Below are 14285 nucleotides of genomic sequence, written 5' to 3'. Positions count from 1 at the left end.
TCCTGCTGCAATGGAAAGTGTCCTTAAGGAGATACCGAAACATCTATTAATAGGCTTGTATTATTGAGGAGTTAGGGACAGACTTGCTGATATAGTACCTCCATCATTAACCTCTGCACACATAGACTATAGCTAATTTTAAGTTTCCTACTGTACCCTTTCAGGTATTTTTTCCCCAACAGCATCAAGTAGGAAAATAATCTTATTGACGTATAGACATCTTTTCAATGTAGATACACTCGTACAAATAGTCACAATTTAGTATGTTTTGATTCATACTTTCAATCTCTAAAATATGAGTTAAACAATGGGGTTTAGAATTGTAGAAAAGCAGAGCATAAAGTATAAAGAGATGGACAGGAGATATTTTGAGACAGAAAATAATACAAATACAGCATTAGAGACACAAAACAACGAAAACCTTTGTCCAATACTACAACAGTAAGCAAACTGTAAAAATTGGATTTAATAAGTTAGGAGATGATAGATGGTTAATAAAGAAAATGATAAATAATTTATCAACATACTAGTAAATAATTCACACAGGTTTCTACAAAATGAGATGTCAATAACATGTCCCATAATTTCACATACTGTATCTGACACTGGGTTCTAATGAGCTGTGTCCTTAAAACATTAAATCACTATAAACCAATTGTATTTTCACAGTTATACTGTACATAAAGAAATGGGGGGTGTTACTTACATACTCCTAGCTTGCATATTTCCAACTTTCCCTTGTATTGGAAGAAGTATATACCCCATGAAAGGCTGATTATTAAATTATAAATATAGGAATAAAATTGTATGTGGATCAAGAACAGGTTAATAAATATGAAACACCAGGGCACCTTAACGGAACAACTTGAAATTGGACAGATGTAAGTACTGACGTGCTGTGGGGATCTGCTTTGTTTTGTTGCTCTATATTAACAATCTACATTCTGATAAAGCTAGAATTTTAGTTAATTTTGCTTGTAACAAAATAGAGGGAGTGGCAAAGAAATTGAAGCAAGAAATAAAGTACAAAATCAAATGAAAAATTAAAGATTAATTATTATTAACATTAATAAATACTAAGTGATCTGCACTAATAATATGAGCATTTATTGTACTGTACAGTACATATCATATGTTTGATCCAGCGATACAGGTAGCTATACATGAAAAGATTCTGGGCGTTTATATAGATGCTTCTATGGTCTCATCAAGACAATGCAGAGAAGCAATAAGAAAGGTTATTGTCATAGAAATTGCACATTTAGCAAAATTGTGGAATTTTATTTTTTAAATAATTACAATATACTATACTAGTGAAACCTCATTTAGAATACTGTTTCAATATTACTGATCTTAGGATGATGATGATATTTCAACCTGTTGAAGAAAAAAATAACAATTTAGTGAGAGTACAGCAGTACAGCAGGTTCAGGCAAGAAGGCTGAATAGTTCAGCTCTGGCCTGAACTATTACATTTCCCACAAAGCTGAGGGAAATGTCCTGCCACCCCTAGTGTTCTAACAAATTCCTGAAAGACAAAGGTCAGATGATAATTTAAAAACCAGGAAGCTGAGGCTTCCAGAAGAAAGAGAAGATTAGAAAGAGAAGAAAAGGATTCTGTGGAGGACTGGGAGTTTGTGTAGTCTGAGCTTTGAGGTTTCATTCTGAGAGTTTGCTTTGAAGCTGGTAAGCAGCTCAGCTGCTCAAGTAATGACAGAGAGGCAGAGAAGGATGATGTCTAGGCAGAATCTGAAAGAAGAGCTTAAGCTTTTGTTTTCTTTGTTGGTTTGCTATGTTTTCTCACAAAATAAATAAATGTAGCACTCGTAATGTGACTTACAGCTGCCTTTTGTGTCTGTTTTCCTGAGACCCGTCTATTAAGCCATAGCAAGATGACATCTTGGGAGAAAATTGAGTTTAAGCTGCAATAACCATAACTTTCCTCAACAATGATCCACATAGGGATTCACAGCAAAAATCAATATAGTTACACAACCTTTCCCAGAAACAAAAATAACAAAATTAAATACAGATAGGACAAGATTTCAGAATAAACAAGTGGAAGTAAAATTGAGCACTATTAATACAAATGAATGATTCAGATCATGACACACTCCCCTACCTCACGATACAGTTCAGGCAGTGGCCCTACTAAAAAGCCACATCAGAGTGTGTGTGAAACATAAAATCAACAGATATGGCTTCCCAGCAAGACAGTCCAGATCACACAGCAAAGTACAAACACAAATCTAACAATAAATTCACAAAAATAAACAAGATGAATGAAATTATTTTTAGTCTCACCACACTAACATGTTTTAATATAGTCAAGGGAGTGAGAACATGCAGGTCACACAACCCCTGTGTGCCTCACATTTAAATATAAAATCTAACAGAAAAGGCCTCTTTTATGTCTCATTAGGCATGAGAGGTTATGTTTATAATAATGATCATAATCTCCCATCTTTACAGCTACCTATTGTACAGAGGTTTCTGCACTTCAGACATTTTTTTGATAGCATGTAAAACTGATCAAGAGCTTAAAATGACATTTTAAACTGTAAAGCAACAGTTTCACACATGGATCCCAGTGCTTACTGTGACAGTGACATTTTCTAAAGGGCAGGGAGAAGTCCGTTTTATTTATATCACTTGACTGTATAGTGACACTATTAGTGTGTCTAGTTGCTGAAGGGAAGCATGAGTCAGCAGCCTCATCTAACAGATCTGGTGACTCAGCAGGAGTGCTGGCACCAGGGCTTGAAAAACCTGCACATCCCGTTAATATTAAAGCAGATCTGTAAAGCCCAGGGCAAGGCTAAAAATAAAGAATAAATACAGCTCCATGAAACAAAATCTGTAAGCAATTTATGATACACAAAATCCCATTTCATGATAAATTATAATTAAAGAACATTACACAGCTAAAAAAGCAGACTCAAAATATTAAATATGCACTTTGTTTTCCTAAAAAGCCAGGTTAGATTTAAAAGCATACGATGTGACCTAGTCTCTGACTTCCCTTGGGATGGTGTTCTAGAGTTTTGGACCACAGCATCACAAGGTCATCACCCACAAAGTGTCGATAACAGGGAAGTCGGAATAAACCAGGATCAGTCAAGTGAAGGTCACAAAGAGAGGTGTAAACAGCTAACATATTAGCTACATACCAAGAAGCCATACAACAAATATACATGTTGTATGAATCTAAGCAAAAGCATCTTATTTAAAATTAACACAAAACCCATTAGGAAGTCAATATAAAGTGTAGTAGTGATGACCTTAAGTCCTTAAATCAGGATTCTGTACATGAGGCTCAAAACTAATTGGGGATCATCAAAAGGGAAGATCACCCCACTTTCTTCCACTAACTCAGTGGAAGAAGCTAATAACATGCCTATTATTAAAACGCAAAGTATTTTGAGTATTTATATTCTATTAAAAGTGTAATCAAGTAGTACTGGTACAACAAGCTCAGTTTCAGGTTTACTGTGGACTTAAATTTAAATATCAACTCCATGGAAATGATCAATCTTACTGTAGCATTCCACTCTCCCCTGGAGTTATGGACTGTGCCTCTACACACAGTTGTCACTAATCCATCCATCTCTGGGACTTCCAAGTGTTCTTCGGGGATGAGGAATCAGAGGGAGGGGCTAAGAAGCATTAATCTTCCCCTGGAGATGTGGATTGTACTCTTGCCCCATGACTTTGAACAGCAGCCTCCCCTCGCCTACTGTACTCTATAAAAGGGGGTCCCGTGAGCCACACTCTCTTTCACCACATAGAGAGCTGTGGGAAACTGCATTCGCCTTTTGTCCACACCTACAGTATCTTTCTCTCCTTATCTCCTCTTGGTGAATGTAACCAAGAAGGGCAATTAACTCCTGCCTTTGTGAAACTGCCTAACTGCCTTCTGCCTGTCCTCTGTCACCCTCCTCTCTATCAGACTGGGTTGGGGCCGAACTGAAACAATGTCATGATGTTTTTGGCCAGTAGGAAACAAATAAATGCTAAGTAGCAGAGGCCCCAGTAATGAGCCTTGGGGAACACCAGATGTAATCAACTCAATCTCAGAACCACCAACTGAAACAAAATGTCTTAATGCTATGTAATTATTTAAAACCATACTGAAAGGCTTCAAAAAGTTAATTTTAAACAAGATATTGATATGTTTATGTGTTAAGGGTTTATGTTGAAACATACAATTTCAGGATAAAGTTAAAAGTGTAGATTTTAAATCTATATGTCATTGCTCAAAGCCTTACTAGTGCATTTACAATACAGTATTTTAAAAAAGGAAACTGCTGCTGTTTCAATAATTCAAAAAATATTAATCAAATATAGATTTTATGCTACATTCAGTTCTTTACCCAAAGTGTTGTGAGAGTATGGATAAAGAACCAAGCATGTTGTTCTGGGTTCTTTCAAGAAACATATTAACATATTAACAACTGTAGCTACTAACACCCAAAGAGGCCACTTGATCCATTTTACCTGCTGTTTATAAGTATTCCTATGTCTTTCTGCTACCAGTGAAATGGTTGAGAAACTCTACGCTTCTTCAAGAACTGGCTAAACAAAAGTTTTGAATCATTTGGCTCCTAAACTACCAAATGAGTACAATGGCCTGTCTTTCATGTGGTCCTAAAACTAAAAGCAACTGTTTTCTAGAAACAAATAAAATCAAAAACATGAATTTTATTGGCAGCATTTGGTAAAAAAAATAATACTTTATTAAATTAATTATTAGAATCCCCAGAAAACTGTCATGAAAAATCAAGACCAGTGTTTAACAACTTACTATTGAGAATACGGTAAACTATTAGCTAAATAAAACCACTTTACACATAAAGCTGCAAGTAACGGAGACTGTTTTCAACATTCAGAATACTGCGAATACATACAAGAGCTGCTCCAGTGGTTCTGGTTGTAACGTAACTCAACATAACACATGTTCCAACCTACCTTGCTCAGGGCTGCACTTGGTCGATGACTCAGGGCTCTTGTCAGTGTTCTGTCTGTTTCTATCCTGCATTTCAGAGACACTATGTTCCAGTTCTGAAGTCTGACATTCGTGATGCAAACTGGTGAAATCAGCCTCTGCCCCTTCCAACGTCATTCCTCTGACACGGATCTCAGGGACAGTTCTCCTCCTCTTCCAGCTCCACATCTCTTGTAAGGGAAGGAGTCCTTTTAGGTGCCTTTCTGTCTCTGTCAAACATCTGAAGAAACCAGCAAAACTTCATGTTACTGTATGTAGGTCTGTAAATGTGAAGATATTTGTGCAAGAAATTCCTCTTAACGCTTCTCTTATAATAATATTCTGTGAAAAATATTAGAATCTGAAGAGATGAACAAAAAAAAACGTGACAGAAATGAAAGCGACATTCAACTTTCAAATGTTCAAATGTTTTACTTTTGAATATCCTATCAAATAGTTCTTAAAGAAGCTAATGACCACAGATACTGCGAAGAATTTTCATATAAATAGCACATAATGTCAGATGTCCCGAGTGGTGATCAAATCCTTACAAACCACATTTTGATCTTTAAAGTTGTTGAGGAGTGTAAACTGTAGTCAAAACTGTAATAAATTGATTGTTGATAATGCCACTGTCAACCTTACTGTTGATAATATCACAGCCCCCCCCATTGAACCAGGTACTGTAGGCTGTTTCAGACCCAGCGCGAACTCAGGATCCAAAGGGGCCTGAGTTTTCTAGGATCATGCACTTCACCACTTTGTAAGGGGCCTACTTCCACGATGGCAGGTGGAGACAGAGGGGCTTGGTGGAAAGCCACACACTGTTCTGGTCTCTGATGAGGGGCAAATCTCTGGTGGTGGTTGGCTATCCTTTCCTGGCACTGTGTGGCTTTGCAGAGATTGGCCCATACAACCCACAAGACCCCCCTTCAGATCTCGCACAGCCCTGCAGGAAGCAGGGACATCGTGGGGTCCGAGGCCACCCGAGGAGAGGGGGTTGAAACCTATACTGGCATTCAAAGCTCACTAATACCTATTGTGAGCTGACCAGTCAGCTGTCGGGAGCAGAGGAGCCCATTCGTCCTGGAAAGCTGATATGCAGCAGTGCAGGTACAGTATGTCTCCAAGTCTTGATTCCCAAACTCCATCTGGCCATTAGTCTCAAGGTGGTACCGTGGGGAGATATCAATCTGGATACCATGTCTCTGACTGTCAGAATGTGAAGATGAACTGGGGGCCTTGATTGGAGATGACAGAGGTCGGAAACCCGTGAAGCTGGAGATGTCCTACCACAGACGATCGGGTACTGGCAGCGAAAGTAACAGACCAGCTAAGGCTGTGCGAGAGTTCTCATCCCAGCTGCAGATATGCTATGCTGTCATATACTGTACATGTCCACATTGGCCCTCTTGGATGGCCACCAGAAGCGGTGGTGGATGAGCTCCAGAGATCTCTGGCTTCCGGGGTGTCTTGCCAGTATGGAGGAATGCCTTATTTTAGTAACTCTTGCCTGGTTTGCTGCGCCACAAATTGTTCGTCCAGCAGAGTGCCTGGGTGAGCTGGGTTGGAGGCCAGTGCTGCCAACATAGCCTCATCTACTTCTAGCAAGTTGCCCCCCCCAAACTGGTGTTGTGGGATTATGGTTGTGGGTTACAACAGAGCCTTGTCCAGGGCATAGATCTTCTACAGGTATCTCCTTCCCTGTTCTCGATTCCCGGATGGTACAAGAATGTGAGGTTGAACTGGGAGAAGAACAGGGCCCAGCGCACCTGTCGAGGGCTTGAGTCGTTTTGCCTTTTGGACATATTCCAGGTGGTCTGTGTAGATCCAATTGCAGGGGCTCTGTATTTTCCAGAGGCTGGCGGAGTTAGCCAAGGAGAAGCTGGAATGACTTACCAAGAGACAAAGGGGAACTGGGGCAGACAGAAACAAGCAGGGTAAGGATGCCCCTCAGAATGAAGGCAGGCAGAATCCAGGTCTCAGATCTTGGATCTCTGGTCTCAGAGTCTGGGGTATCCTAGGGTGTCACGTTTGCTGGTTTGTATGTCTTTAGTAATTCAGCACAGCAGAGTGGTGTTCTGGCACAGTTATCTCAATGACAGAGCACCATTCCTGTAGCATTTCAGGAATTAAATAAAAAAATCTGGATTAATCAGATGATAGTGTGCCAGCTTGATAGGGGGATAGCTGAATTGAGCACCTGGAGAAATGTGCTCGCTCGGGGGAATGTTGTGTCTCCCAGGGCAGCAGTGGGTGTGTCAATTCCCATCTAAAGTTCCAAAACTGCATCACGCCACCCAGGTTAGAGTTTTAACTTGGTCAAAATCAGTTTTATTTACTTCTACCTTTAATCGGTAGAACACAACCAATATCTACTATTTCTTTTTAATTAACCTTTTTCATATTATAGTACAAGCCGTCAATATGCTGGCTCTGAGAAGCATTCTGTAAATCAAAGGCTAAAATTACAGCTGAAAATTTGGACAAATCACTGAACTACAAATAATACCTGCAGAACTTTTTTTGCAAGTTATTTCACAGATTGATCACTAAAAAACATTTCAATTGCCAGGTGTATTTTTCATAGTCCAAAAATATGAATCAAACAGATGTTGCTTTGAATTAGTGCACGATTATCATGACAACAACAAAATGAAAACTGGCACTGCACAAATGCACACTCATGAACTAAAAGTCAACACTAAAAAGTCAAAACAATAATAACATTACATTAAAATATTCCTCAATAGTTACCTATAAACAAAACAGTTCTAAACCCTTTGAGATATCTAATTCTAAATTACGTGTCTATGTTCCCTGTTCATGTTAAAGCAATTACAGGTTAGACTATATAAAACAAAATGCTTATGTAAGTCAGTCTAGCAGGAGAGAATTTGTATTGTTGTTGCATCAGCAGCCTGCAGTTTTCCTAGGGTAAAACGGCAATGAAGTATTGTTTCACATTTAAAGACATCCTCTGAAATGAATATGCACTGAAACCAAAAAATGCCAGAAAGTGTTCCGTACCTACCCAGATCTGCTCATGATCGGCATATTAGCAAGTGCTGCTAACTCTGACTCAGCTCCAATTCACAAGCAGGACATGCGACTTTTGGCTCCCTCGATAAACTCCTAATCCAGAATGAGATCCCTTCAATATCTGCAGCTCTCTGCCCCATCTAAGAAGCCAAGTCTGAGAGATGAAAGGAGATCTGTGCATCCTCATCTTGATGCCAGCCTCTGTCTCAGCCCCACTCCCTCCCTCTACCGTCTAACTCCTTCCCTGAGTAGCTGCTTTGACTGTCACATTACTATTAAGACATCTCACAGCAGGCTGCTGCACATTTCCCTGAGGCCTGGAGGAATGCATGCCTTATTTTAGAGGCCTATTGTGCTTTCTGCCTGGGCATATTCCTCCTCTTACGGGTCAATGTATTATTAGATCCAGTGTTGCACACTCTGTGAGCATTTACATACAGTAGACATATATTAACTCTCCATTCAACATCTGCTTTACTTTGAATGATGCATCTCAGCAATGACTAATTAAAACACAATGCAATGCAAGAATACTAGTAAATCTCAGTGAACAGATCACTTCAACCTCCTACTTTTTGCTGACAGTCTTCTTTAGACTGATTAAGAACAAAACTTAAAATTCACAGAACACTCAGTAGGTGTCAACACAGGAATCCCACTACATAGTGGATCAGGTGGGGAAGTGAGAAATTTAGTCAGAAGATCAGAGTTAAGACCCTGTGGCGAAGCTGAGATTAGAAGCATGGGTGAGTCTTCAAGGGCCAGAGTCGTTGTCTTTCCACAGAGCCCTCAAGATTATGAAGCAGGAAGCAGCTGTAGTGGGATTAGGTTATGATAGCGGCTTCGGTTGTTTTCTGGTCTGGGACGCTGGTAAGTAGGAAGACAGTTAACGAGCGCACCTGGCCAACTGGAATAGACCGAGAGAGGTTACTGCCACTGCTTTCTGGGTTGAGACTTTATGGAGGTTATGGAAAGATAAGGTTACGGTTCATGTGGAAACCCCCTGGCCAGGCTACCCAATAAAAGGGGGCTCTTCCACAGACCCCTACTCTGATAAAGATCTTTAATTAGCTTTAATAGTCATAACCTCTGTTTAACATACACAAGCATCTAAAAGCGTCTCTTTAAAGTCTCATATGGTGACACTGGTTTAGAAATCAGGGCCCCAATGGAAGGCTTTGGTCCACTAACACCATGTACAGTAGCAGCTTTGTTTTTGTTGAGGGTCTATTATAGCGCTGACCAGGGCAGACCTTTCTTAGCACCTGATCATATCAGTCCAGAAGATAGTAACACTTTTGACACTGTTGCTCCATGCAGTTTACTACCTCAGATACAGCAGGTACAGATGCAGCCATTCAAAGTGTGCGGCACAAACACGTACCGCAGGCATTTGGCTACGTCATAATGCATCAAAACGCGTCATACCGCGGTATGTGATTGGTTGGCCAAAATGACCGACAGGGGCACTTGTGGTGCGTTGGTCGGTCGTGGAAAGATTTAATCATTAAATCTTACTCATCTCAAAGTCACCGAGCTCACAGAGCTTCAGCAACAGATGACAACAAATGACTGTAAAAAGGGCTGTTCTTCAGATGAGACATAAAACCGAGGTCCTGGCTCTTTGTTGGTCATTAAAATCTCAGGGCGTTCCTCGAAAAGAGTAGGGGTGTTACCATGGTATCCTGGCCACATTTACCCCTTGCCTTTACCAATCATGGCCTCCTAATAATCCCCATTTATGAACTGGCTTCATCACTCTGTTCTCCTCCCCACTGATAGCTGGTGTGTAGTGAGAGTACTGGTGCATTATGGCTGCCGTCACATCATCCAGGTGGGGCTGCACATTGGTGGTGGTGGAGGGGAGTTCCCATTACCTGTAAAGCGCTTTGAGTGGAGTGTCCAGAGAAGCACTATATAAGTGTAAGCAATTATTATTATTATTATTGTTACACAGCTCTTACACAAACACAGCGCTCCATGTGCTTGTACCTCATTCAATTGCAGTTCCCTCGTTTTATGTGCACAAAAAAGGTGGAAATAAGTTTGTGTGCTAGTTGCATTTTAACTACACATCATTGTTAAATAGACACCAAACACAAAACACTACAAAAAATAATTAATGATTGTGCCTAGTACTGTATGTCTATAATATATGATATGCATGGCCCATCTGAAGTACTAATTCACCTAATAATAGTAATTAAAGTTATCCACGATGATGTAAGATAATTAGGCTCTAGTATGGGTATGCTGAGCTCACTGACACATGATGCATGTAAAAATAATTATTTTTCATCTTTCATCAATATTGATTTGGGCCCTTGTGTAAAAGTGAAGGATATGAAATCCCAGACCAGGAGCTTCTAACTCTGTCTGGTCTCAGTTAAAACGTCCTTGGGTTCTTTGTGTACAGCAATGCGAATCAGTTCTCCCTTCACAGACAAGCATCTCCGTCACTCACCTGTCCTGTAGCTCCTCTGGGCTCCCCTGTGGCATGCTGGCCGAAATCTGACCCTGCTTCTCTGGTACTCCTTCATCAAGTGATTCACCCAGCACCTCTCCAATCCTGTGTGGACACTGCACAAGACATGACTCATTTTGCTCAATGTATAAAAAGCAACTTAGCCAGATTCAGAGGAGTGGGAGGACAATATAAAGACAGACTAGACAAGTACGTATCTCTACAGGGAAGTGTGTTAAACAAAAGGCTGTGTTAGATTAAGAAATCGGGGCTTATTAATTTCCCAAAAGCTTTCTACTTAATATGAGGAGCCCTATCAGTTTAAATGTTTTAATTACAGAGCTATTTCTAAAATTAGTCTTTGAGGAACAGTCTTTACTTTTTGTCTGTTCAAACAGCAGCATTGCAGCACTGTCACAGCTTTATAACTGTTTTTTAGAAATTCAGAGTTGCCAATTATTTTAAATCCACATGATTTGGAATCACCAGTACTGTTTTTCATATCTTGGCTTGTGGCAATGAACACTGTGACCACACAGAGGGGAGAAGGAGAAAATATAGGTAGACTCCTCCAGACCCACCCATTCTCAAGCCATTTGTCCATTAACACATCATAGACCACACAGCCCTGCCTGGGGTTCAGCATGTCAAAGGGAATTGACCACCCATGACCAGGTACCTTGACCGACACTTGATGGTGCTCAGTAAATTGTGTGTGTATATTAAAGGTAAAAATACAGTATATATCCCTTCACTGACTGTTGGGTTTCAGAACAACTCTGAAAGTGTGTCAGTATTTCTGTCAGATCAAGAAATGTAAACACAGGAGTTCATAGCCACAACCCAGACCACAGTGCCAATGCAGAAACGTCCCAGTTCTGAATTCTCTGAAATATTTCAAATGAATATATGAGTTTAACGATTCACAACAGAATGGATGCTAGTAGAACTGATACAAATTGCAACACTTTCATAGGTCGGAACATGGTTCTCTACCTGGGGATCTGGATGGTCCCTCTGGCATTCCAAGCCTGGCTCAGTGGTATCTTTCTTTCCAATCTCCAAAATCGGATTCATAGGAGTATCTCCTGGGGTGTTGCTTTTTAATGGGTGTGGATTGATTTCTCTCTTAGAAGTCCCATCATCCCCATTAGCACCTTCCTGTGGTGCACAGCATAATTGAGCTTCAGTAGCAGGTCCTTGGCCTCCTCTCTCTGATGGAAGAGCATCTTCCTCAGGCATCCCCTGTGTCTGGTGTCGCGTGCCACCTTCTCCTACGTGGAGCTTTGGCACTTTCTTTTGAGGAGGAGCAGCGCCAGGATGACTCTTCTGCAGGTTTGTATCGCTGCTATAATACCCTTGCAAAACTGATGCAGTGTCGTACTGGTCTGGATCCCTCAGTAGCACCGTAGGTTTGTTATTAGTATTTTGTTGTGAAATGCTGCATGCATTCAGATTTCCTCCAGTGGGGAGCAGAGCAGGGCTTGCAGTGCTGTCCACTTGTTTACTGGGGTGAACAGCTGCCCTACACGCCTGGAGGTCTTGTTGGACTTGGGCAGTCTCTCTCTTGATTCCCAGAATCTCCCTCTGGTGCTGCAGCAGGAGTTTTCTCTGCCTCCGTGCGGCCTTGTACACATTCCTCAGGTGCCAGATTTCTGCCTGTGTAAACAGAGAAACACAGAGAGATACAGGATGAGAGAGTACTTAAATCTTTTGCTGAGCAAAAAAAAGAAATCCTTACACTTATGTAGTGCTTTTCTGGACAGTCCACTCAAAGCACTTTACAGGTAATGGGGACTCACCTCAACCACCTGGATGATGTGCCAGCATGCTCACCACACACCAGCTATCAGTGAGGAGGAGAACACAGTGATGAAGCCATTTCATAGATGGGGATTATTAGGAGGCCATAATTTGTAAGGGCCAATGGGAAACTTGGCCAGGACGCCAGGGTAACACCCATACTCTTTTCGAAAAATGCCCTAGGATTTTTAACGACCACAGAGAGTCAGGACCTCGGTTTTACGTCTCATCCAAAGGATGAGTGGTCAGTAGACATGTTATGAAATGTTCTTTTCTGTGGCTGGAAAAAAACATCCAAAATAAGCTGGAGAATATATGCAATCCTACATGTAGATGTAGTTGCAGATCTGAGTTCTGGAACCCCGTATCATAAATTAGTTCTTAACCTTACTACATCATCTTAAATGTCTGTTGAAGGAAAATGAGAAATCATTTTAAAACAATCATAGCTGAATAAACAGTTATACTCAATAAATATGCAAATAATAAGGTTTTAGATACAAGGTGCAACCCTGGTGGCAGATGTCACTATGACACACAGATATTAACAGGGGAGTGGCTGCTACTGTTTCATATCCCTGAAGAGGCAGAGCAGGGCGGAGCAGTGGCACTGTGGCTAAGGATCTGTGCCTGGGCCTGTGGCTGGAAGGTTACTGGTTCAAATCCTGCAGCTGGCAGAGGAATCCTTCTCCGTTGGGCCCCTAAGCAAGGCCCTTACCCCCAGCTGCTCTAGGGGAACCATATAAATGACTTCTGACCCCAAGCTTCTCTCTCCCCACCTGTGTGTCTCATGGAGAGCAAGCTGGGGTATGCAAAAAGACAAATTCCTAATGCAAGAAATTGTTTATGGCCATTTAGATTTAGATTTGATCTAAATCCAGAATCACCTGTTCCTGCTGCAGCCTGTTAACCACTTCTTTCTGCCTCCTGGTGATGTCCAGCAGAGCAGCTTCCTCACCTTTCTTAAGAGACCTGCCAGAAAACAGAGCCTGGATCACTTATCCAGCATTAAGAAAATCATACTGTAGTTGGTGTAACGTGTGGAGCACCACGTGAATATGCATTAGACTCACATCAATTCTTAATTTCTTTAAATCTAAATCAGATGTCCCCAGTCCTTGTCCTGGTGGGCTGATATACTGTATTTTCAGGCTTTCATTCCAGCTAAGTAACATTATAGTTAGTGTAAATCAAAACTAGTAATTGTAATTTGACTAGTCACATTTTTATTACTCAAATTTACTAATGATACCTGAATAGGAGAAGAAGCAAATGAGATTCAAAAGACAAAGGTGCCAATTGCAATTTTAATATAGTTGTGGTAGGGCTAAGGAAAGGCCTTTAAAATAACGTACCCTTTTTTCTATTGTTTTCTTCATATGTAAACTACATGACAATCAACTGATTACATTGATATAATTTTTCATGCATTCTGAGATAGCATATACAGTAGATTACTATCATTTGCTGAGATTGGGTCATTATTTACACATTCTGAGAAGGAAAGCATTCAAATGTTAATTTCAGGGTAGTATACAGTATTTTAAAAAGTTTACAGTGCACTCCAGATCTATCCATTCTATCACTGGGTAATGGATTGGATTATGGAATCATTCTTGCTTAAAAGATTTATAAAATGTTATACTGTAGTTTTAAGTTAATATTATAGTAAAGATCAAAGTCAGAAAACACAAGTGTCACATTTATTCACACTGAATGAGTGAATGGCTCTGAGTGAGCTGGAGGGGCCACCCATCACAGTGAGAGTGAGAGAAGAGACAGATGGAGACTCAGCTGCTCCCCTGAGCTGTAAGGAAGAAGAGAGGGACGGGCTGATTGATCAACCCCTTTCCCTGCTGGTCAGTACGGTGCGAAGATTGAGTGTTGTGTGGAATTGTTGACTGTGTGTGCTGAAAACTGAGAATAGGAGACACCCCTTTACACAAAGAGTTGAGGAGGCATGGAGCAAATCACCCGATCATGTTGTTGGAG

The 14285-nt window shown here is 40.7% G+C and overlaps 1 protein-coding gene across 1 annotated transcript in view; it reads right to left on the bottom strand.

Annotated features, from left to right (window-relative positions):
* LOC148816094 (centrosome-associated protein 350) overlaps nucleotides 1-14285 on the bottom strand; it is a 47396-nt gene that overhangs the window by 7663 nt on the left and 25448 nt on the right. Inside the window, exons 8-11 of the mRNA XM_088940698.1 lie at nucleotides 13181-13265; nucleotides 11487-12149; nucleotides 10491-10606; nucleotides 4969-5225 (exon numbers count right to left, since the gene is read on the bottom strand). Coding sequence (XP_088796824.1) covers nucleotides 4969-5225; nucleotides 10491-10606; nucleotides 11487-12149; nucleotides 13181-13265 — 1121 coding nt within the window. The remainder of the gene's footprint in view (nucleotides 1-4968; nucleotides 5226-10490; nucleotides 10607-11486; nucleotides 12150-13180; nucleotides 13266-14285) is intronic.

This window comes from Atractosteus spatula, chromosome 23, assembly GCF_055471065.1.
Source record: "Atractosteus spatula isolate fAtrSpa1 chromosome 23, fAtrSpa1.hap1, whole genome shotgun sequence".
Classification (NCBI taxonomy): Eukaryota; Metazoa; Chordata; class Actinopteri; order Semionotiformes; family Lepisosteidae; genus Atractosteus; species Atractosteus spatula.
The sequence above is the reverse complement of the archived record's forward strand: the minus strand, read 5'-3'. Positions and strand labels throughout refer to the sequence as shown.